General features: G+C 43.0%; 1 protein-coding gene across 1 annotated transcript; it reads right to left on the minus strand.

Moving 5' to 3' along the window:
* Positions 1 to 10663, minus strand: tnfaip3 (tumor necrosis factor, alpha-induced protein 3). The gene is made up of 9 exons (XM_033613618.2): positions 10361 to 10663; positions 8427 to 8850; positions 4444 to 4634; positions 4099 to 4240; positions 3507 to 3677; positions 3217 to 3397; positions 1919 to 2916; positions 1511 to 1716; positions 1 to 1382 (listed from the first exon to the last, which is right to left on the minus strand). Exons 2-9 carry the CDS (start codon positions 8731 to 8733, stop codon positions 1095 to 1097), a joined length of 2484 nt encoding a protein of 827 aa, XP_033469509.1. The 5' UTR covers positions 8734 to 8850; positions 10361 to 10663; the 3' UTR covers positions 1 to 1094.
* Positions 10664 to 24472: the final 13809 nt, after the last annotated feature.

Genomic DNA, 24472 nt, shown 5'->3' on the forward strand with positions numbered 1-24472 from the left:
TTTGGAGGAGAAGGGGGGGGGGGGGGGGGGGGGGAGATAAGAGGAAGGACAGGAGGAATAGAAAGAAAATGAGTCCTGTCTCTGCTGTGTTCTCTGCCTTCTGTCCGCTGACACTGCCAGCATGTTGGCTACAATGGAGAGGCTTGTATTTCTGTACATGTAGCACCAAAACTAGCAGGGGCCTGCCCTGTCTGTCTTAGACACATGGTCTGTTCTCACTTTCCATATCAAGAAATTCACAATTTTAACTTTTTAAAACAGATGAGCGACAATACGTTAATTTGCCTTAAAATATAAACTAGCACTTCTATTGACTGACTAATGGAAGAAAATTAATCCTTGATCATTATACAATATTGATTGCAAGAGCCTTTCTTGGCAAATCTTTGTCTATTTTGGGAGGACATACGTGAGTGTTTTTGGAGAACTAAGCTAAACAGTGCATACCGCTGAATTTAGTTGGCTTTGGCCCAGTTTGGCTCACTTCTGCTTACTACTTCCACTGATTCGTTGCTGGGCTTTCCCAGCTACTGCATCCCTCATTCTACAGAGCAAATGCTAGACAGACAGGCAGACAGATACACAGATGGGTTAAGACAGACAGACAGACAGACAGACAGACTGGGGGGTATAAGTCCTTGGCTGTGGTCTAGAAAGCAATGTCAGATGCTTCTCGTTATGTCAACATACAATCATTTTGTCCGGCACGATTCACTACGTACCTCTAAATACATATTGTACACAAGAGTTAAGTCAGTTGCTCTGACATGTAGCCAAACCTCTCACCGTGTTAAGTGCACAGGGCACGTCAGATGATAATAATTGCACAAAGAGGTATTCTGGAGGCCATGTCTACTGCGAACACACACACACTCAACCCCCCCCCCCACGTACACACACTCTCTCTTCACATTCTACATGGGGGGTTTGATTTTCAGGCCATAAGGTTACTAGTTAGTCACTAGCTAGTTAGTTAGTTGGTTAGTTAGTATCAGAGATGCATTGACTGGCATGGGGCGCCCACAGCAGGGCAGCGGCTCTAGCGTGCTAGCGATGTGTCATCACTGTCGTTGCGTGCGTGGGTGCGAATGTGGTCAGCCGCGGTAAATCTGTTTGAAGTGGTCACACTCGTTGCAGTAGCCCTGTTTCTCTTGGTTGGCGTAGTGGTCACAGCCCTGCGTCCTGCACCGCTGCTTGGACTTTTCCTTGGGCGCCTGCGCCCGCCTGCCCGCCTCTCTGCCCTGGCCACGCGTGTGGCACTCTGGGCAGAGGTCTGTGCAACCCGGGGACACATTACTGCAGCCACTCCGCCGGCACTGAGTCTGAGTCTGGGTCTGGGTCTGGGATTGCTGCGAAGATCTGGGTTTGGCTGCTCGGTCACGCTATTTGTACAGAGACAGAGGAGAACGGTCAGTTGGTAACTCAAAGGCTACTGGAAGGTCAAGACACAAACAACAGATGACAAAAGGCAAAGAACAGCAGGAGTTAAGAAGGTACGACAGACACCTACCATGACCAGAGGAGGGGAGTGTGGTGTGCGAGGTGCCACTTGTTTGAGCCGTGTGCTTTGCTCTTTGACGTAGCACTTGTCGCAGTAGCCCTCCAGCATCGCCTTGCCAACTGCACCACACCCAGGCCCACGACACCGTGAGGCGTTCTGGAAGCCTGCCTCCACACCATGCCGGCTCTGGACCGGGGCGGGGGGAGGGGTCAGGTCTGAAACAGACAGTAGCCAACATGAGCAGGGTCCAATATGATTTGACATTTGAGTAAAGAAAACTAAAAATCCAATTAAAAATTACACAATAATTCCTACAATGCAAAAAAAATGACAAAGACTTATTCAAAAATAATTTTAAGGCCTTTCTGAGACATTTTGTGTGTGATGATGGAAGTTTAGTTTAGTCTGAGGACTTACGGTGGTTGGTCCGATAGTCTACGTAGCAAATAGTGCAGAAACCCAACTTCTCCGGCGTCCCGAAGAACTGGCAGCCAGATCTTTTACAAGGCCGCGCCAGAGGGGCTTGCCAGGCTGAGGTGTGCCCTGGGGTTAGTGTGAGGCACGGCCGCTCAGCGTCCCTGGCCTGGGTCCAAGCTGAAGACGAGGCCTCAGTCCTGGGGTTGTTCTGCTGTGGCTCTCCCCTCTCTGGAGCCTGCTGTCTCTGCATGCAGGGTGGACACAGGCCATTGAATATCCTGAACGCCTCCTGTCTGCACATGCTGCAGCGCTCTGTCTCTGTCTCGCAGCCCCCCCACTGGGTCCAGCCCGAGCCCTGGGCCGGGTGGGGAACTGTAGGCCCCCCGTTGGGGCCTGGGAGTCCTGGAGCGGCTGTTCCAACTCCAGGAGGTCCGTGGTTCTGCCTGGAGTTGAAGCAGCGCTCACAAAGTCCATCATGCTCCACGCTGAGGGTGAAGAGGCAGCCGCGTGTCTTGCACTTCATGGCGTGTGTTTCACTGTACAGGCTGAGGCTGGGAGCGGTGGGTGGGGCTGAGCGGGGGCTGGATATCACCACCCCTCTCCCAGACGAGGAGGATGGGGGGCTGCTGCTTCGGGTTGCTCTGGAGCTCACTTCAGTCTCTGAACCCCCAATGACTCCTACCCCACCTTGCACCCCTCCTCCCTTGGTCTGCACCACCCCTTCTATCCTCGTTCCACTACCGGTAGTAGCCTGCCGCTTCTCAAAGCATTCATGGCAATGAGGCTGCGTGTCCACAGAGACATAGAAGGTGCATCGTGGTGTGGCACAGCGGATCTCGATGAGGGAGAGCTGGGAGACGGAGAAGGGCGGTGGGCGCTGTGGCTGGGCGGCCCATGCCTGCTCCTTGTCCTCCTGCCAGCGCTGGTACTCGTGGTTTACAAGCTGCAGGTAGTCCTCCATCAGGTTCATGTCCTCAGGGAGGTTGCCCTCATCAAGCCTTGGAACAGAAACATATCATGTGGTTTCGTAACTAAACGGCACTTTTTGTGAATCTATACTTCATCAGTTAAATTCCAAGTTAATATAGCTGTTGTCATCAGTGTGCCGATTAGGTTTCAAGAAGTTAAACCAGTAGTATTACAATATCTGTCATCATCAATCTAAAAATAAACCTCTTTCTTCTTACGTGCAAAACTGCATTTGAAAGTGCTGCCAGGACAACTGGGATATCTCTCTTTTAACTTTTCCTCTTCTATTTTGTCCATTTAGAGCGACAGAGAGTATAATCTGTAAGTACCGTGCAGCATTGATGATCCGTGTGGCGTCGTAGCCCAAGCCTATGACGGGGATCTCTATCAGTAGCAGGTAGTCTTTGAGAAGCCTCTCTTTCTGCTGTTGTTCTTTCTCCATCAGGAAGTGAACCTTCAGCTCCTCGAAGCCCCCTCGTCCCGGGTTGATCAGCGGTACCGCTCGGATCTCTGGGAAATTCAGATCAAGACGTTGGCCAGAAATAAAAACATGAGCAACTTCTCACCAGGACAGTTTGTCGTGTCAGCTTTGTAACACCTTTCTCTTAGTGTTTAATACCTGGACCGCTGTCTTTGATGGTGATGAGGGGTGCAAAGTGCTGGGAGTCGTAGCCAAGCACGATCGGGTATTTGTAGCACTCTGTGGGTGGCCAGTGTAGTGGCAGATAAATCCCACCCACATTCAGAGGAGAGATGGAGGAGCCAGATTTCATACTCCTGACCACCTGGTCTGTTGAAAGAACAGAGATTTAAGGGTTACTACTTTGTCTGAGAAAGAGTTAAATATCTTTTTAGTATATATGTTAGAGGACATACTGTTGGCATCTTCCATTTTACTTATGCAAAGTGCCAATACAGAAACTTTTCATGTAAGTGCACAAGTGTTTAAAATTCATATGTTTTGCTATTTCGCTGAGCGTGTTAGAACGTCATCCTTGAAAACTAAAATGTAGTTTCTGCATTTTTATCTCCATACAGTTTATAAAGCACAATATCCACCCTACACGTGATGACAACAAAATGTTGAGGCATGTGGAAGGAGATACCTTCACTTTCTTTATCGTTTGAAGGTACGTTGAAACAAGAACAGCAAGTCTTTGATGGCTATCAAGGAGCAATAAAAGTACTGTGAGATGATAAAAAGCAAGTACCTGCGATGACGATGATGGGTCTGCGGAGAATGTTGGAGAGGACGAAGATGTGAATGTCCTCCAGGGAGTCAAACTGGAGGCCGTTGCTACTGGAGACCGGAGACGCCATCTTCACAATCTTTTCCCACTCCTCCTCCCAGTTCTGGGACAGCACACACGAAGAGTTAGGACATAAACAAAAAATATATAAACATATAGTTGTGGGGTGGATACAAGAATGCAAAAGACATAAGCAAGGATTGAAATCTTACTGCCTCACTGGCACATAGGTTGTATTGTTTTTAGGCTCGGGCTTGTGCCGTAGTGAAGAAGACTTTCAACATAGACCTAATCTAATCTTCATACCATGGTGGTGTATCTGAGTCCGGTCTGGGTAAACTCCTGGGACTGGACCAGCTCTGCCTGGAAGCGAGCTCTAAAGACGCCGGTGTCCGTCTCTTTCAAAACACCATGAAGGGCTTTCCGAAGCACCAGGTCTGTGTCCTGAACGCCCAGCATGTACTGAGAGGCCGCATGGAGCAAACAGTTCCCATCTCCTGTTGGCACACAGAGACAACAACATTAGAACTGCAGGTAGCTGATTTTAAACACTGGATGCACATGCACACGCAAATGCGGAGTGTACACAGCATACATAACAGACAATTACAGCGAGCACACACACACACACAAAAGCGTAACAAAAGTCTGGGGATTTCCGAGCCGACGGGTCAGTTGTTGCACTATCTGGTGTCTAGACTATTATATGAAGCTCACATGTCTGAATGTACGCACACACTACAGACAAAGACCTGAGAAAAACTGCCCTCAAATAATATTTAAATACCTTTTTGTAAATAAAGGATGCAGTTGTAGTAACATAATCTGCCTGGAGAATGTCAAATAATTTGTTGTCATGTTTCATGTCAAAGGAAACTGCCTTCTCTATATTTTACTAACTGTCTGCAGAGATAAAGAGTTTCTCAAACGGAAATTATGTGTGTGTGTGTCACAACATGAGCAACTGAAAACCCTGGAATTTTATTTAGTCTCCAATGGCAGCGCTGGGTCTTTTTCACATTGTGAAACAGGAGCCCATGTTTGTCAATGTGTGGAGCTCTGAAAAACCCTGTTGCCATACTAAACACAGGAATTTCCCTGCGCTAACTTCTGCCTTTTGTGTGTGTGTGTGTGTGTGTGTGCACATGCCTGTTCCCCTTCTATGATCCCAACTCACCAATGCTACTCAGCTGGTCCTGGACTTTCCACAGGGGTGGGGCTTGGACAGGATGGAATGTTATCTCTTTAACTACTGCTATCAACACCCAATGAAGGCTGTGATTAATGAGTACTGAGATAACATGTGCACACACACGCACGGACGCATACAAATGTTCTGTAATGTGCATACTCTGTGTACCTTTATGATCTTTCTGTAATGTTTACCTGGCTCACACACACCTTTCTTTGCTGCATCAAAAAGCTCACCTCTGCACAGGACAGGTTTGTCTGAATCACAGCTAAAGTAAGGTGAGCCTATAATACAAAAAAAAAAAAAAAAAAGCTAAAATGAGTTGAGCCAGTGGGAAGAGTCACGCAATGGGCCAAACTAATATCACATTTCTCAAAACAACATTATCTGTGTTGCAAGATGACTGTAATGTGAGATATGGTTGTTTTCATGCAACCAAAGAAACATCCCACTGTACTTTAAGAAAAAAAAACAAAAAAAACATCCGACTCGATTTCAGATTAGCTAGCTGTTGTTGCATTTTGGCACTCTTGCATCACTCTCAAAAAAAACATAAAATGCACAGCTCTCTAGTGAGAAAAGGCATCCTCAACAAGCACCATCCTCAAAAGAGATCCGTACACAGGCGCACAAGGATAGGCATAATCAGTTCCTCTTGTGCACAAAAAAACATACAGACTTTTGACCCTGAATCGAGCTGCCTGACGACTAAAGATGAAAGACAGCCTGCTTGTCCCATCAGTCTAAATATAGACACTTCCTCTGTGGCAAGCTGGGACACTTCCTGAAAACACACCACTGCAGGATCGGACTTAATCCTCATCTGTTTGCCATCCAGGTGACACCAACCTCAAGTTTGCAAATGTTGTGCTTTCCAATGGGGCTCTGGGTTTGTGTCACACATCATCCACTATCCCACACAAGCTGTCTGGTGAGACTAGTCCAAGAAAACAAGTCCCAGCCAAGACTATTTTTGCTCCCGCTTTGATAAGAACTAGAGATATTACACCGCTGTATGTTTTTATCAAATAATGTGGATGGATCCCACACTGAGAAGAGGAATCTGTACTAGAACAATGTGGCAGTGTGTGTGTGTCCTCTCTGCTCCTACAGTATGTAGAGTCAGTGTATTGTAGCTGAACAAATCCTGCCTGTTGGGGACACATGACAGACATGGGATGCTGTTTGGGAAAAACCCTCGGATGCGTCCTAGACATCCAAGACAGAAGACGCACTGAATTTCAATAACGCGTTTCTTCACTGGGGTGGAAGAGTTGCATGAAAAGGAAAACGGACATGACCCTGTTATTTTTAATTGCCGGGGAATGAAGGTTTTATGAGGCTGTTTTGCTTTTATGATGGTCAGTCGTATTTCTTCTAGCCTGGGAACAAAGTTGGGGTTTTGGGAAGATTGGATCTTTTGTAAATTCACACGGATGATCTGGGGGAAAGATTTTAGGCTAAATTCTGGTCCCAGACGACATGGCGACTGATCTTATAACAGCGTTATGTCTCTGAGAAGCTTGATTAATACGACCTGCCCTGACTGGACGTTTATTGACGGACTTCTGCTCTCTCACGTACGCACTCTGTATGTGTGTCTGCCGAGCTCCAGTGACTCAGCAGCAGTCAGTCAGTCCTCTGTGTGTGTGTGCGTGTGTGTTGTCCGTCCTCTGCTCAAAGTCACGTCTGGGTCCTTCAGAGTTAGATGCTCCGGTTCTAAATTCTGTCTCATCTTTATGACATCATCTTCACAAGACCGGAATTTCCGTCCAGGTTACTGGCAGGAGAAGTCAGAAGAGCCAGGGGTCTTTCTGAAGAGGAACCATGTGCTGATGAGTTACAGTTACTCCTTTAGTCATTGCTGACTTCACACTCAGCAGGGACCCTCACAAAAAAAAGCATGAGGGCACAACATATAGCAAGTTCCTCATTCATCCAGTAACCGTTCAAAGTAAACTCAACTCAACTCAAATCAGGAATTTCTCGCAGCTAAGTTTATCACTTCCTATGAGAAAATAACAAACTATTTCCTCTGGAAACTTACATGTTTAAGACAAACTTGTAGCCCAGCTTGATTTCCGCTTCCTTCTTCTGTTGTGAATGCCATGGCTGCTGTTTCCCTTCAAAATTTGTTTTTTTCCCCTCGTCTAAAAATAGACAACGACTCTGATGCACACACCACATGTGTTTACGTTATTGAAACATAGATATGGAGACAGTTGGATCTGGTCACATTTGATTTAACAAGTCCCGCTGAGCTGTGACACAACTGACAGTCACAGAGGCCTCAGTCAGGCCGGCAGGTGGAGAACTTAAGGTAAAACTATCTGAGATGTTTCAAGATCCACAAACATTCACGCTCCTTACACACACGCCTACACAGAAAATGAAGGGACATACCCCTAAAGGTTGTGAATGAAAATGTGGAAATAGTCAGGTCTGAAACACTGTCGACAGTAAATAACAGTCCTGAGTGTGACACCAGTGAATTTCCCAGTACAGAGCTAAGATCAGAAGTAATCTGGCCCAGGTCTGAGTGTTTGCCTACCCTGGGATGTTCCCGTGTTACAACATCCACGTAACAGAAAACATGACTTAGCAGCGGGCTGACTGAACTCAAATGCACAGTAAAACCAAGGGGGCTGCTAAATGAGTGTATGTGAAAGCGGAACCTGGGTCCCTCCATTGTTGTCATTTACAGTAACCCTTGTGAGTAATGACATCTCAGAATTTACATATCAAATTGCCCTGACTCATAAAAGCGCACCTTCACCTCACTCATAGAAAATGAAACAAAAGCAAAACACATCCTCCACCCGAGCCAGAGCGGTGAAGGACGCTACAGTTCCTGAAATCAAGGAACAAGTTTGACATCAGAGCGCTGTGACCAATCTGCTGAGATGTTCCTGTTTGTATTAAATGTCACCAGAAGCTCCTGCTCCAACAGCGTGTACTCAAATAATCCAAAAATTTAAACTCCCAGCTTGAGATAAAACATCTCAAAACCTCCCTGAAATGCTCCATGCTTTATAGACCTTCACCCAAGAGTGACAAAGTCCTCCCAAATTCCTAAACACCAGCAAATCTTTCTTACCATTGGTACGTAACGGCACCATCTTCTTCACCTCCCGACACCAGTTGAGCTTCTTCTCCTGCTCCAACGAGGCCTGCATGGCTCGGTCCAGGATGGCAGCCTGCACCACCTCCCTGAAGGCCTGCGGGAAGTTGTTCATGGCGATCATCTCCAGGGTGTACCGGTGCATACCGCGCAGGTGGTGCATCAGGCCGCCGCTGGCCGCCGGCTTCACCACGTCGTTGGGCACTCGCTGACGGATCTTCACCGCCTTCAGCAGGTTGGAGACAAACAGGAATTTGGGGAGGAAGTTCTGACCCTGCGACATGGCGGATGAGTGGCCAGGTGGATGGAAGGAGGGGAGGAAGAGGAGCGAGGAGGAGGAGGAGGAGAGGAGGAGGAGGAGGAGGAGGCACCAACCACCGCTGACCAAACAACGTGGGAACTGGATGGAGAGAAGGGGATGTTATTTCACAGTGGAGCACAGTAGAAAATAACAGACTGGTGGGACTTGGTGGGAAATTTTCAGAGGAGATTCCCCTTCCTTATTAATTGCAACTCAAGGCGCGACTTAATTTACACTTTGTTCGGGGAAACCACCCAACACACAGGATCAACTGTGAAAGTTGTTTGGTGCTTTTTCACTGGAGGTCCTGTTGGGCCAAATCAAATAAAGTACACAGAGAATCCTTTGTGTTCCTGTTTGTTCTTTTAACTTTGAGTTTTTTGAATTTCCCCAAACAGGGTGCCCTAGTGTCCCCAAAGCCTTCCCACAGTACACTGGTGTTTTCCAGACTTGAAGACCACCCAGGGCTTCCCGGGCTGCTGGGAAGGTCACACTGACTGCCCCAAGGCTTCCTCCCTCACCATCACCTTTCTGCTGAGGACAAAACCTTCAGCCTGGAAAAACTTTTTATTTAAAACAAGCTAGGAATTGTTATGATGCTGGAGTTTCAGTACTGATACTGACAAAGTGTGTCAGTACACAGCTGTACAAGAGTGTTGCCCAACTAAAATACGACCTAGAGTTGGCAAAGTTTCCTGACTTTCAAGGATAAAGAAACAGCTGATGCTAACTTTTAGCACTTAATGCTACATTTAGGTTGTATGTTCAGGGTGTTAACACAGAACCTGAGAGTAGAGTAGCTTCTTAAAAGGCATATTTCACCCAAACTGAAGAGCGTGTCAGCACGTCCCCAGCTCACAGGAAGTAGAAAGTGATGGTCAGCAAGTAGGCCTGGAGTTTTGCTGACTTTTCTCTAACTTCCTCCTCTGAACCGTTTAGTAGCTGCCAGTCGGTGGATCCAGTTTAACAATCCCAACACCTTATTTGGCTCTCCAGTGGCCCCTGTGTGCCTGTGCTGCCCCAAACAGCAGCAGCAGGAGCAGCAGCAGGTGCAACAACAGACTAGGCCATGCTAAAGGGCTAGTCAGTGACATGAAGGGACTAGGAGACAACAGACACCTGGGTGTCAGTGGTGTTGACACGAGTCATTAATCCCTGTGTGGTGTGCTGGCACCGCTGGCAGACTTTAGGCAGACAGACAGCGGCTCGGAGCTGGACGCTGCGGTTTAGGATGGCTGGCTACACACAAACACAATAACAGGAGACTTTGCTGACGTTAGAGGCTTACGTAATTCCAATGACAACTACCTTTGAAACAATGTAGCCCCTCTATCGCGTCTCGCGCGGCGGGTATCGACACAGTGTGGCGGCGCGTCGCTACATTTGGGGCTGTTTCAGTGCTCTGTTATCCGCTCGAGGGTGACGTCTTTGTAAACAATGGCTGTCAAAGCCACTGTCGTGAGCAGGCTTCAAGCTTCCTCCATGTCCCCAGAAACACGACCATACATTACTCAAGGCCCAAACGTGATGTACCCACCAAGTCGCACCCCCTCCGGTGAGGGATGTTGTCCACATGGGGAGACACAGGGAGGGAGGACGGCTGTCTTACCTGTGTAATATGTCGGGGGTAATAACAAAGCCCTCCCGGATGCTCAGGCTAGTCCTCTCTGAGCCACTTCACTCAGCCTCACCGCAGCGGTCCTCGGCGCCATTCAACCTTCTCTTTCCTCCAGTATCAGATCTATTTTGGAGCCAGTGCAGCTTGTGAAGCCTTTCAAAGGAGTACACACGTCCGCTAATGATAGTTGTTTAAAAAAAAAAAGGAAAAAGCCCAAGTCAAGGGGATTTCCACACGGGGACTTTCCGTCCACCCATTTTCCTCTCTCTCTCTCTCTCTCTCTCTCTCTCTCTCTCTCTCTCTCTCTCTCTCTCTACTCACACACACACTCACAGTCACAACCTGTGCAGTTGCAGCTCACCGCCACCAGGGGGGCCTCTATCTATCTGTCTGACTCAATACTGAAAAGCATATCCCACCTACTGTGCACAAAGGAGCGTCACTGAGGGAGACAGACAGGTCGCGTCATTTTCTATTTCATGAGACAGCCTTAGAAATAAATCATTAGCCCGCGAGGAGACCGGCCTCAGCAAATGAGTCAGGAAAGCGAAAGATAAACTCATCACTGGATGATCAGTAGTAGACTTTGACTGGCTGTCTGAATGCATGCATGCGTGTGTGTGTGTGTTTATTTATAGTGCAGGCAGTCTGTGGTTTAACCTGGGAAAATTTGCAATAGTAATCACTGTATTTAAAATCCCTCTCCTAACTTGCAAAGCTCTAAATCAAGGGTGTCAAACATATGGCCACGGGGCCAGAACCGGCCCACCAAAGGGTCCAATTTGGCCCTCTAGGTGACTTTGCACACCTTATGTCGATGCACATGTGAAGGCTGAGAGGTTTCAGGAGCAATTTAAACAGTGAGCTGAAATACTACCTCAGAGGCTTTTCCACTCTGACCAGCATACAGCTCTCTGATGTAACAATACGTACTTACTGTGGTCATATAAGATATTGAACATTGTGCAAAATACCAACAGCTTCTGTACAAAAGAATCTGTATCAGACTTATGTCTTTAAACAATATTAACCCTGCTGCTGATGCACTGACAAAACTTCAGATTGTAAATGATTTGTAAGGCAGGAGATGACTTCACCTGCTTCTTCATAATCTTGCACTTTAGTGAGCAGTAGACTGACTAAATGTGGAAAAACAGAGACATGTTGTTGAATATGCACCTAATTTTTCTTTCTTCTTTGTTAAATAAATGCACAAACATTTTGAAGAATGAAAGACAAACCTGACGGGGTTGATATTTTAGGTTATTATGCGATGGTTTCACTGGTCTTGGGCTGTATGTGTCCTGTGAGCTAAAATGAATTTGACACCCCTGCTCTAAATGGTCAGGCTCCGTCACATCAGAGCTCATGGATTATCCCACCAGAACACTGCGCTCTGACAATGCAGGGTTACTCATGGTTCCCAAAGTCTCCAAAAGTAGAACAGGAGCCAGAGCCTTCAGCTATCAGCTACGTGGTGGAGGGGTTTGTGTGTCCCTGTGAACCTGGAAGTTGTTAGCTAATAGCCCCATGGTAGGGTTTCCCAAGGCAAAGTGGTCCCAGGGGAGGGCCCAGACTAAGAGCGATTCAAAGACCTTGGTGACATGGACAGTTAGGACACTGAAGACCTTCAATGAAACCAAACTTGGCTTTTTCACTCTTTGGTTTAACTGTTGGTGCCATTGAAGGTTGGTATCTGTGACTAAGCTGCCACTTGGAATTTTGTTATAATATCATCTAGAGATAAAAAGTTTTTCATAACACCAAACTAGACTTTGCCACCTTAGGTAGTAACAATTAATTAAAGTTCTGACCTGGGCCCACGGACTGGACCCATAAAGTACAATCACCACTGATTTTCCCATAATGTTTTTTACTGTAACAAATAGAAGTTTCCACTATTGCACCATATGTGTTTCCTGTCCCGTCCCATCTAAGACGCACAAATAAAATCAAAGATCTCTCTTTCTTCCAATAGTTATTAAATTAACTGTTATTTATTTTTTCATGCACAAATAAATACAGTTGCAATGGTGAAAAACACAAGAACATAACTTTTTATATATATCATTACGTTGCAAACAAAAACTTTGTCTCATGCTAAGACCTACAAAATAAATAAATGAATAAAATAAAATAAAATAGCATAAAATAAAGTAAAATAGAATAAAATAAAAATAAAATAAGATAAAATAAAATAGCATAAAATAAAACAGAATAAAACAAAATAAAATTAAATTAAATAAGGAATAATGAAATAAAATAACATAAAATAAAATAAAAAAATAAAATAAGATAAAATGAAATAGAATAAAATAAAAATAAGATAAGATAAAATGAAATAGAATAAAATGAAATAAAATAAAACAAAACAAAATAAAATAAAAATGAAATGAAATGAAATAAAATAAAAATGAAATAAAATAAAACAAAAGAAAAAGAAAAAAGAAAATCTACCACAATAGAAGGGACCCTTTCTAAATCAACCATCCAGCCAGTGGAATTCATCAGAAATGGACATGTTACTATAAAATGTAGCCCTTAAATCATCATATAATAAGATAAAATCAAATGGATTTAGTCTTCAGTCTCCATTAAAAAGCTGAAGGTTTTCATAGCTAATGCCAATGCACCTTATTTTAATTATGCACATAAAAATCTTTGAGCTTTCATTAAATACTGCTTCACACGCATCTCTGAGAGTGTAGGCTCTTGTAGGCGTATTGTATAATCTGACAAACTTACTTAGTTTAGTACAACCAACATGATTTGCTTTAACCTTGAAAAACCTAAGCTGAATCGACTTCATATTTATCTAATAGTTCTGCTGATATGTAGCGATCAAACAGTTTCAAACATCAAACATGTTTCCTTTCACATGTTAAGCAGAAAACCTGCAGCACCCATCACCCAACATCCTGCCTGTCTGTGGCTGTCACATACCTATACATGTGTCAAATCACAACTACCTCTGTGCACCTCGGGGTCACAGTGGTTAGCAGGTTCTATTATTAGTGAGCCATCAGTGTAGCAACTGTTTTACTGCGGCCGACCAAGACAGAAGCTGCAACAGAAAATAAGTCACTTTTGCCCCATTTAAAGGTCATAGTTAGCTCGCTGGTGTTGCATGTGTGAGCACAATAGGTGAGACAGAGAGGCATGACACATTTAGATAGCATGAACGGACGAATACTTGTTACCGCCCTTTCTGTGTCTGGAAATGCTAGTGCATGCATGTGTGTGTGTATGTGTGTGCATTTGAGTGTATTTGTATGTGACATAGGTTATCTATCTATCTAGTTTCTTGCACTCCATGTTTGTGCCCATAGCAACACATTTTACAATTTACTCAGTATAGAGATGCAACATTTGATTATTTTCAATAACTTAATTATTTCTTAAGCTGGAAAATTCATGTTCACAGTGCCTAAGGTGACTTCAGTTTGCCTGACCATCAGTGTAACACCTCAAAGGTACTCAGTTCACAATTTTATTTATTTATTTTACCTTTATTTAATCAGGAAGTCCCATTGAGCAGCCAATCAGCACATACTAAAATGCAACAAATACAGCATATAACACAAAAATCCACAATAAAACAACTGTTGAAACATATGTCCTCTCAAAAACAAGCACATCTCTATCACCACATTCTTTATGATGTTCTCAAATTCATCAATGGATGTACAGGTGTCTAATGTGAGGTGATATATAGTAACATAAAGTGGAGAAAGGTGGTAAATCTTCCCATCTGACGATCTGAAACCAGTCAGTATTTTATATTTCTCTTGATAAATGACTTAAAGGTCCAGTGTGAAGGATTTAGGGGCATGTTTTGGCAGACATTTATAATATATAATAATGTTGTAATAATGTTTTATGTATCTTTTTCTGTTTTTCTGATGGCCACAGACACAAGAAAAATTTCCGAAAGGACAATAAACAATATCTAGCTATCTAAATATTCTGTACACTATAATATTTTCATTGGTTTGTAATCACCTGTAAATAGGAGTCATTGTGTTTTCATCACCTTAATACAAAGTGGATCCTCTTAGAAGGAGCCCGCCATGTTGTTCTACAGCAGCCCAGAAAGTACAAACGAAACACTGGCTCTAGACAGGGACACTCTTATTTTCCAGTTTTCATTTCAGCCACTATAGTTTTCCTTCACACTTGGCACAAAGGTGAAGTTTTAGCTCTGCAGCCTCACTGCTAGATGCCACTAAATCCTGCACACTGGCCCTTTAAATTGTTCATTATTGAAGTTTTTGTCCTAATTTTTTTCTTCAGTTGACTAATAGATAAATCAAATAATCGTTTTATTGGTTTAGTGCTAAGAATGTTACTATCAGACAGACCACAGTAACTTCTGTAGCATCACATTTCATACTATCATTATTCAAAAAAAGTATAATCTCACTTAGTCACAGTAATTCAAAGTAATTTACCAAAGGTCTGACTTCCAGATGTTTCATTATAAAAGGGAGGATTGTGTGTTGCATTTTTACTGTGGAAAATGTACTGCCAAAGAACAGTTTGTCTTATCAGCCTGTTGCACAAACTGACCAACGCCATGCTGATTCACTCCTCGCTTTCTAGTTTCCTTTCTCCTCCCTTTGGAAAGACTCTTTGCTTTATGTTGCACCCAAACACTGAAGACTAGACAACACAGTTCCTCTTCTACCTGCTCGTGCAGGGAACAGAAACTAACAGTCACCTGACAGCCTGGATTCTTTAGTGATGAGCTCATTGAGTCAGCCACCTGTTTACATTACATATACAAATTAAACAAGTACAATGTCACCTTTACTGAGTTCCAAAATTCCCATGACTCAGTATTTAATAAAATATTATTACAATGATCAAACTCTGCGCTGAGGTAATTATAAATAATAGGGATGATTTAACCCTCCACATTTTTTGCAGGTTCCTCACCGGGTCACATGCCGGCTGAGTCACAGATTGGAATGATCAATACTGGCTGGTTGTGGAAGCAATGACAATCACAGTCATCAGCACACGGAAAACCCCCGAACAGATAATTGGCCCACTTTATTGTTCCAGATCACCAGGTGGTTCAATATGAGCAATCCTCTGATTTCCTCGCTGTCCAAATCTCTTACAAAATCACTGTGCATGGGATGGTCAGACACACTACACGCTGAGGCAAAAATAATTTCTGGATTGTTTCTGAGTGTGAGGGAATATTTCAAGAGCTCAGAGTTTCCCCTCGAGTAGCAGTAAAGTTGAATTTATCCCTCGTTAAATGCCAAACCTACAGTCGAGCATCATGACACTGCAACGTTACAGATTAAGAACTTTAAATTTCCTTATAAAAATTTAAGTCAGTGTAGAAAGATGAAAAGATTTTAGTATTAAGGTGTTTTTCTTGGAAACTTTCTTTTGAAATTGGAGATAAAATTTTTGCTTTCACACATTAAAATGCCCTCTGTAAACTCGCTAAGACTGGTTTGTTATAACAGTAGTTACAGCAGCACAGATCAGATGACAGACGATTATTTTGCAATGAGGGAATGTAACCCAGCACATTTACTCAACTGCTGTACTTATGTATCAAATCAAAGGCATTTGCATTTCATGCCCCTTACACTCAACTTTAGTTGTTTTACAAATTAAAATGTCACAGCTTATAGAATATGATGCATCACTAAAAATAAAATAGGAACTACTCAGATGTATTTGATCTGGTTAAAACTAGCTGCAGCAGTAAAATTCCACTGACACATTAAAGCTGGGGTAAGCAGTTTTATTTTGGTGTCATGGGGCAAAAATCCCACAACCTTTGAGCGTGTTGTAATTCAAACAGTCTGAGAGATAAGTAGACTTCTGCACTTCCTCTTGGCTGTTTTTAGGATTTAGAAAATCTAACCTGTGACGGGAGACTTTGGCCAAGCAAAGGTCATTTCAGACAGAGAGCATTTCTATTGAGTTGTGCTACAAATGTTTACGCACGTCCCGTCAGATGGTGAAAGGTTGATTCAATGGCGGAGAATCCTGCAGAGAAAGTTGCGGTTCCAGAACTGCCTACACTGCAAAGCAACTGAAAAAAAGAAGATGGGCTTATTTTTTAAAAAAGTCTAAAAGGGGCACCCATGTACAAAGGCAATGTCCAAAGTCAGAGATGAGACAAATGTTGCTGATAGTTTAGCCCTCTGCTAACCGGAGCAAAAGGCTCACAGCTCAATGCTTGCGTTAATGTTACACTATACATGCTCCCTCTAAGAGATGTCATCAGCAATTTTGAAGGTATCTCATACCATATGTATGCAGATGACCTCCAGTTATATTTTTCTTTTAACCCTGATAGGACCGATGGAATTGACTCACTGTACGATTGTATGAATGTAATTAAGGACTGGATGGCTACCAACTCCCTTCGGTTGAACGCAGCTAAAACTGAGATTTTAATTATTGCACCTGACGCCTCAGCATCTAAAGTGGCCAGCTGCTTAGGGTCCCTCAGTGCAAATGTGCGCCCCAAGTTGAGAAACCTTGGGGTCACATTTGATCAGGCCATGCTCTTCGATGACCACATCAAAACTGTCACTCGCTCCTGCTTTTTCCACCTCAAAAACATTTCCAAACTCAGATCCATGTTAACTTATTCCGAGCTAGAAATGATCATCCATGCTTTTATTTCCTCACGTCTGGATTACTGTAATTCTCTCTTCACCTGTCTCAATAAAACTTCATTAGACCGCCTCCAACTAGTCCAGAACGCTGCCGCCAGGCTTCTGTCCAGATCTCATAAGTTCACTCACATCACTCCAGTCCTGGCATCCCTGCACTGGCTCCCTGTTAATTTCAGGATCCAGCACAAGATTCTAACCATCACTTACAGAGCCCTCCATGGTCAAGCACCTGCATACTTGACGGATCTGGTGTCCTTTCACTGTCCTGTCAGGTCACTGTGGTCCGCTGAAGGCCACCTACTTACTGTCCCTCACACAAGATTAAAGACGAAAGGTGATAGAGCCTTTAAGGCTGTTGCACCGAAATGGTGGAATGCACTACCTCATGAGGTGAGAGCGGCCTCTTCCATGGACATTTTTAAAAAGCAGTTAAAAACACATCTGTTTAGGCACGCGTTCCATTAATTGTCCATTGTATCATCTCTGTATTTGCTATATAAATAAATTTTACTTACTTACTTACTTAATGTTGCTAACATTAGCTTGAGCCTCGAATCACAGTGTGTCCCTCACTCCCTGCCACCACACCTCACCAGACAGAGAGCGGGCAGCAGCTATGGAGACAGACCCCCACTCAGTGGCCGCAGCAACCCGGATACAGACAATTCTGATGGACCGGACAGTCCTGGCTCCCTGCTGTATCAGAAAACTTTCTGTTGCTGCCGGTACACAGGTTAGACAAAACACTGCCACAGCCACCAACCCTTTGTAACACCCAGTGCTCAGAGGTTTTTGCAGGTTGAATTCGAGCCGCTAGAGTCGCCAAACGTTCTCCTAAGCTGCTGCCTGCTCTACTCATTGTGAGGCAGTTCACAGTGGCGGGGAGCAGGGCGGAGGGATGGTGGGGTGGCTCGCAGCTAATTCTTATCTCATTTGTGGTCTGGTAAACACAGACAGACAGACAGAGTGAGGCAAGGAAGGGCTGAGCAAACGAGCTGCGGGCAACTCTTTGATGAAAAAAAGGTTAAATAAATCAACATATGGGAAACACTGGGTTACTGTGTGAAGTGTGAGCATATGCCTGTGGCTGTCTGGTGGGAGGGGCTTAGGACAGAGAGGAGAGAGCTGCAGGAGGACGGGGTATATTCAAGTTATGCCTTTTTTGTTTTTGCCTTTTTGCAGATTTCAGCCTACCCCAGCTTTAATATATCAACAATAATAATGTGTTCATAAAACAGATATTGGTATGACACTTTTCATTGCATGACTTAGAGAGTATTGTTACAGTGTGGTACTTTTAACTAAATAAAGCAAATGAATACTTCCTCCACCACTTGAAAGCACTTTGCTATTCACATATATCACAACTTTAATTATTTTCAAATGTCCAGAATAGTAAGAAGGCTGTTATGACTTCTGTCTGGTTGTGCTTTTGTCTTCAGTTAAAAGACATCAAAAATAATAATCAAATCTTCCCAATATGCATTGCCTGTGTTGGCTGGCTTATAAAACACCACATTTTAGAGAGGCCTTTTCTCTGTTTTGTTGATGCCATTTGACTTCTCCTTATCTAATAAAGGAAGCAGAGGTTACAAGATGTTCAGATATATACGCTAAAAGAGGCGTCTGAGTCACATGTGACATGTGACATGAGCTTTTTTTCCTGAGTTGCAGTCATGTTTCTGCACTTCTTTGTGCAGCACATGTTTTTAAAAAAGCTTGTGACTCAGTCTGTGTAACTGCTACATATGTGCCTGTACTTAAATCTTGGCTTCATCTATCCACCCTCAGTTTTTCCGGTTTCACTCTCTGCATATAAAATCATGATAAAATATCAAAAAAAAAAAAAAAATCTAAGCTCTTGATATGTTGCTGTGGTAAACCTACATGTTTTAATTTAATAAATAATATCATATGTTGACATGTACCATTATGACACAGTCCCCCTTGGCTTTTTAAAAAAGCACGGTCCACAGCCAGAACTGGGGGTTTATGATAATCACAAACGTGTTGGCTATCTACATGCCGTCTCCTAGGAATCCAGTCATTTTACATTAATCTATGCTTTACAATAGGTTCCTATACCTCCAGAGTCATCTGTCTCTTGTGTTCTGACAGTGTGGCCAGTCCCTCACAGTGACTTCTGAACCCAGCGCGTTCCCTCAGAGCCCCAAAAGCCTTGGGGCCCCATCCTGATATGAGGTGGCAGAACAGCGGGGAGAACCCTGAGGAGAACATCTCAATGTTCTTCTGGCTCTTCTTCTCAGTGGAAAGCACCTCGGAGGCGGATCGAAACCAACCCCCACTAAAGATCACTTGACACAGGCTTTGTGTAGGGGTGAAGGCTGACATTAACCTCACATTGTTTGAGTTGTCTTATTTCTCTTTTTTGGGGGACACTTCTCGACAGACACCTGTAAAAGTTTGAGTTAACCTGGAGGGAGAGAAGTGGTGTGGGTGGGTTGGACAGATGGAAGATGCAGAAGCAACAGAGGCTGATTTACTGATCGAGCCTGACCTCTAGTGGCCAACATGTAGAAGCACAGACCAAAGGAGCGCAAACACTGAACAAGTCAAACACAAGGCTGAGGGATTTCTCTTATCTTCACAATAAGAGTGCATGAAAGGATAGGATTAAATTTAACAACTTTACACCAAATACCTCTTAAATAAAATCATAGGGAAATCTTTTTGCAGTGGAAGTCATCACATCACCTTTCTCCAAAAAATGTCATTAGCTTATCTGAAACTGGAAAGCTAATTTCACTATATGTGGTTCTGCTGACCTGCTTTTCTCATTGTCAGCCATATATCTTATTTTGATTTATAATTTATAATTTAATTAAATTTACATGTCGACATAGAGCCTACGCTGTAGCCTGACGTGCAGCTCCCCAGAATTGTATGCGCCGCGGTGACGCAGACCTCCTGTCTGTTTTTGTAGGCTGAAACCATTTCTCTCAGCGGAAACAAAGCTTTTATTTATTTTAATTTCACAGATAAGAAACAATAAATTGTTAAGACAATAAAGCCTTGTCTTGTGTGTGATTATCCTGGCTTCATATGAGCAGAGGAAATCTCTGCTTGTTGCTAGGTTAATTTATACAATGTAAAATGCCATAGGCTTGTGCTAATAACGTTAGCATGTTACATTTGTTTGGAAAACCTGTTTAATATGACAGTTGTTTTGACAACGAACCCTGTGAGTTGTGACAAAGCCGAAGTATGTCCCGTTACCTTTGTTAAATGTTGCTCTTGTCCCTGGTTTTATATAAGAAGAGGAAAAGATCACCGCTAGGCTAATTTATACAATGTAAAATGCCATAGGCTTTTGCTAATAATGTTAGCATGTTGTATTTCTTTGGAAAACGTGTTTAGAATAACACAGTTGTTTTGTCGGTGAATCCTGTGGGATGTAAGGAGAAAAATTATGTATCATTACCTTTGTTAAATGTTGCTGTTGTCCCTGGTTTTATATGAGAAGAGGAAAACATTGTTAGCTGCTAGGCTAATTTATACAATGTTAAATGCCATAGGCTTGTGCTAATAACGTTAGCATGTTATATTTGTTTGAAAAACATGTTTAGTATACGACAGTTGTTTTGTCGGTGAATGTTATGAGTTGTAATGGAGCCAAATTGTGTACCGTTACCTTTGTTAAATGTTGCTGTTGTCCCTGGCTTCATATGAGAAGAGGAAATCGGGCCAGGAGATTGATAGCTGCTAGGCTAATTTACACAATGTAAAATGCCATAGGCTTGTCCTAATAACGTTAGCATGTTGTATTTGTGGAGAAAATGTGTCCAGCAAAAAGACATTTTTTTTGTAAATGCTGCGAGTTATAGTGAAGTTTGTGTGCTTGTGTTTGAAATTGTCTCTATTAAGCTATTAATGTGTGTTTAATGTGTTTGAATCAACTCAACTTTACAGCACCTCACAGAAATCCCGCCACCGACTAGTGTTTTGGAGGTGTAACTGCAGAGTGACACTAGCTATGTTTCCATCCAAAAGTGATTTGAATCATTGGGAAATGCGCATTAAAAGAAATACGAATCCTGTGTGTTTCAATTAAATGTACGGACTTTGGTGAAAACTATGAACTCGCGCGAGTTTTCCGCAGAACCGGAAACAAAACAAGTCTTGCATTCTTCTTTTTCTACGTTTTCTGGCAGTTGGCAACCAGCTTGTAAATGCATTACCGCCTTCCCGACCCAGAGTGTGGATATCACCATGGAGAGAGGTGCGCTACGTCAGACTTAATTCGAACAGAACTGTTTCCATCCCTCGTTTTGTGAATCATTTTTTGAATCAACCAAAACCCAGCTAAAGCGAGCGTATTTTAGTTTGTTCGAATCAGGGGATTTTAATTCGAATTTTGGCATTTACATCATAATTTACTTCTAGATGCACATCTAAACAGGCTAATGGAAACATGGCTACTGACACACCACCGCAAGTAGCCTTCGCCGTTGTGAGAATTTTTACTTGTGTGGTGGTGCGTCTGTGTCACTCTGCAATTTCTAACACAAGTAGCCTACACAAATCAGCTTCACTATAACTCGCAGCATTCACAGACAAACACTTGTCTTCATCTGGACACATTTTCCCCACAAATACACTATGCTAACGTTTTTAGCACAAGCCTATGGCATTTTACATTATATATTTTAGCCTAGCAGCTAGCGATCTTTCCTCTTCTCTGAAGCCAGGGACAACAGCAACATTTAACAAAAGTAATGTTACAAAATTAGGCTCCATTACAACTCACAAGGTTCACTGACAAAACAACTGTCTTATACTAAACATAACACTTGTCTTTATCACAGACAAACACTTGTCTTTATCTGGACACATTTTCCCCACAAATACAACATGCTAACGTTATTAGCACAAGCCTATGGCATTTTACATTGTATACATTAGCCTAGCAGTTAGCAGAGATTTCCTCTGCTCATATGAAGCCAGGATAAATCACACACAAGACTTATAATGCTATTTTTGTGGAGGCTTTATTGTCTTCACAATTTATTGTTTCTTATCTGTGAAATACAAGTAAATAAAACTTTGTTTCCACTGAGGGAAATGGTTTCAGTTTACAGAAACAGACAGGAGGTCTGTGTTACCGCGACACATAGTTACAGAGGTGCAGGTCAGGCTACAGCGTAGGTTACGACATAGCTCTACGTCAACGTGGAGCCATGGATCAATATGGTTTCCCTGTTTTGTCTTCTTCTGCCATTTTTTCATTATCTATATAGTATATTAGCCAACGTTATGAGACAATAACAGGCATCACAAGCATGAGTTCAAGCAAACAATCGACCTGGATGCTTGTACCATTGTAAAATCTCTTTCAATGCAGTAAATGAGTTAATGTCTTTCCTTAACTAAGGAGACATTTTGAGGGATTCTTTGCAACTGTGTAAGTCCCTCAGCTAAGGAGAAATTAAGTGTTAAGTGTCATATTTAAAGAGAAAACTTGAGGTGTTTTGTGCAACCAATAATGTGCAGATCTTCCTCCTGTCACAAAGTCTCCAGTAGAGGGACTCATAGAGACAGTTTCAAATTTCTAAATGGCTCCTTAAGTATTTCCTGTTGGGAGTGTTTTGCAGTGTGTGTGAAAAATGTCAGCTGCCAGGAAGTAAACATGAAACCAATCTGTTGCCTAGCAATGCAAATCCAGTTCTACATGTTTCAGTTATATACCTGTGTTTGGTAGAGCTGCTACATGCTTGAACATGTCGACCTTTATACAGAGCAATGGAGCTACAGTTTTCTGCCTTTAAAGTAAAAATGAAACAGGACAAAACATGAGCAGTGGGGGGGAAAGTACAGCAGCTACTTTACTGTCTATCTTGTTCTCACTTGTTTTACTTCCCCTCTAACTTTACACCAGTCACTCCCTCATTTACTTTTCCACTATTACTGTGTGTCCTCCTCTCCTTCACACTGTATTTCTCACCCTCATGTCATTCTGTCTCCCCCTCGTCCCCCTTCCTCCCTCTCAAGCACTCTCTTCTTTCACAGAGAAACCAGAGCTGTCAAGACATGCTGAGCAAAGTCTAATTCTCACACAGGCTTGTCCCAGGGTGTGGCTCTCTGGGTGTGTGTGCATGTCATAATTCATGACTCACAGCGCACTGTGGATCTGTGTGTTGTTTATCAACTATGTTCCTCTGTGCGCCTGCATTTGTGTGTGTGTGTGTGTGTGTGTGTGTGTGTGTGTGTGTGTGTGTGATGACAACCCCATATGAGTCTGAGTACAAACACTGAGTCAGGAACATCATTTGCATGCAGGTTGCACCTGGATTTCTGCCTGACCTCGCTGACATTGTAAATAAACAGCTCCAACTTGCATATAGATTTGGATCGGCCTTGAAACTAAAGTAAATTCCTGGTGTTTGTTTGATATTTATTTACAGGTGCCCTTGAGAAATCTGATCGTCTTTATTGACTTCTGCAAAGTGGAGACAGGACTGTGAAACATTTGACAAATATCTTTCCTGTTCCTCTCCAAATTTAACGCTTTTTCAGACCTTCTCAAGATAACACTTAACCAAGTTTAAGACTGATTTGACAAATAATCTTTTTCTTATTCAAGCCTCACAGGTACGTATGGGTTACTAGTATAATGTGGTCCAGTGCAGAGGTAGGTTTTATGTAGTCCCACATAAAAGTCCCACATTAACAAGGTGACGAAAACGTCATTTCTCCACCTCAGAAACACAGCAAAGGTACGACTATTCCTAAATGAAAAAGAAGAAGAGAAATTAATTCATGCCTTTATTTCAAGCCGACTCGACTACTGTAACACACTTGTAACTGGCCTGCCAAAAAAACACCACTGAGAGACTTCAGCTCATTCAAAACTCTGCAGCTCGGCTATTAACCAGGACCAGAGGAGAGAGCACGTCAGGTCAGTCTGAGCTGTTCTGCACTGACTTCCTGTTACATCTACTACTCTACTACTCTATGGTCATGTCCAAAGATTCAGACATTTTGAAAAGGGGTTAATCTGTGGACACTGAACCTCACATGGGACAGTGAATGGACACTCAGCAGTGTTGTGGTAGTCTCATAGAAAGAATGTTACATGTCATGCTTGTACAAATTTTACTTTTCATGGACTGTTTATTTAGTTATTTATTTTATTTTATTACTCTTACTAGACATTTAATTAGTAACCCATAAGATTAGTTATCTTAATTTTGCATTGTTCTTCAGCGGGTGTCATGTTTCTGAGATGGATGTTTTTTAATTTTGGTTTGTTAAAAAATGAAAACTACTGGTTTATTGGAGGTTCCCAGCAACAGCTGGAAGAAATTCAGGGATGCAGCCTTTGTCAGTTACGCCCTAAAGCTATGGAACACACTACCTATAGATACAGCTAGCTCGCTAATATTTTTTAAAAGAAAGCTTAAGCTCTGACTCTCCTAATACAAGTCTG

The sequence above is a fragment of the Epinephelus lanceolatus genome, chromosome 17, assembly GCF_041903045.1.
Source record: "Epinephelus lanceolatus isolate andai-2023 chromosome 17, ASM4190304v1, whole genome shotgun sequence".
NCBI classification, from domain to species: Eukaryota; Metazoa; Chordata; class Actinopteri; order Perciformes; family Serranidae; genus Epinephelus; species Epinephelus lanceolatus.

What these genes read in the sequence shown, in the direction of transcription:
- tnfaip3 (XM_033613618.2), bottom strand. Translation starts at nt 8,733, where the DNA reads ATGTCGCAGGGTCAGAACTTCCTCCCCAAATTCCTGTTTGTCTCCAAC. An exon ending in AGACTATCGGACCAACCACC is followed by an intron (nt 1,717 to 1,918) that starts GTAAGTCCTCAG and finishes TGTCTGTTTCAG; the next exon opens with ACCTGACCCCTCCCCCCGCC. An exon ending in ACTCCCCTCCTCTGGTCATG is followed by an intron (nt 1,383 to 1,510) that starts GTAGGTGTCTGT and finishes CTGTACAAATAG; the next exon opens with CGTGACCGAGCAGCCAAACC.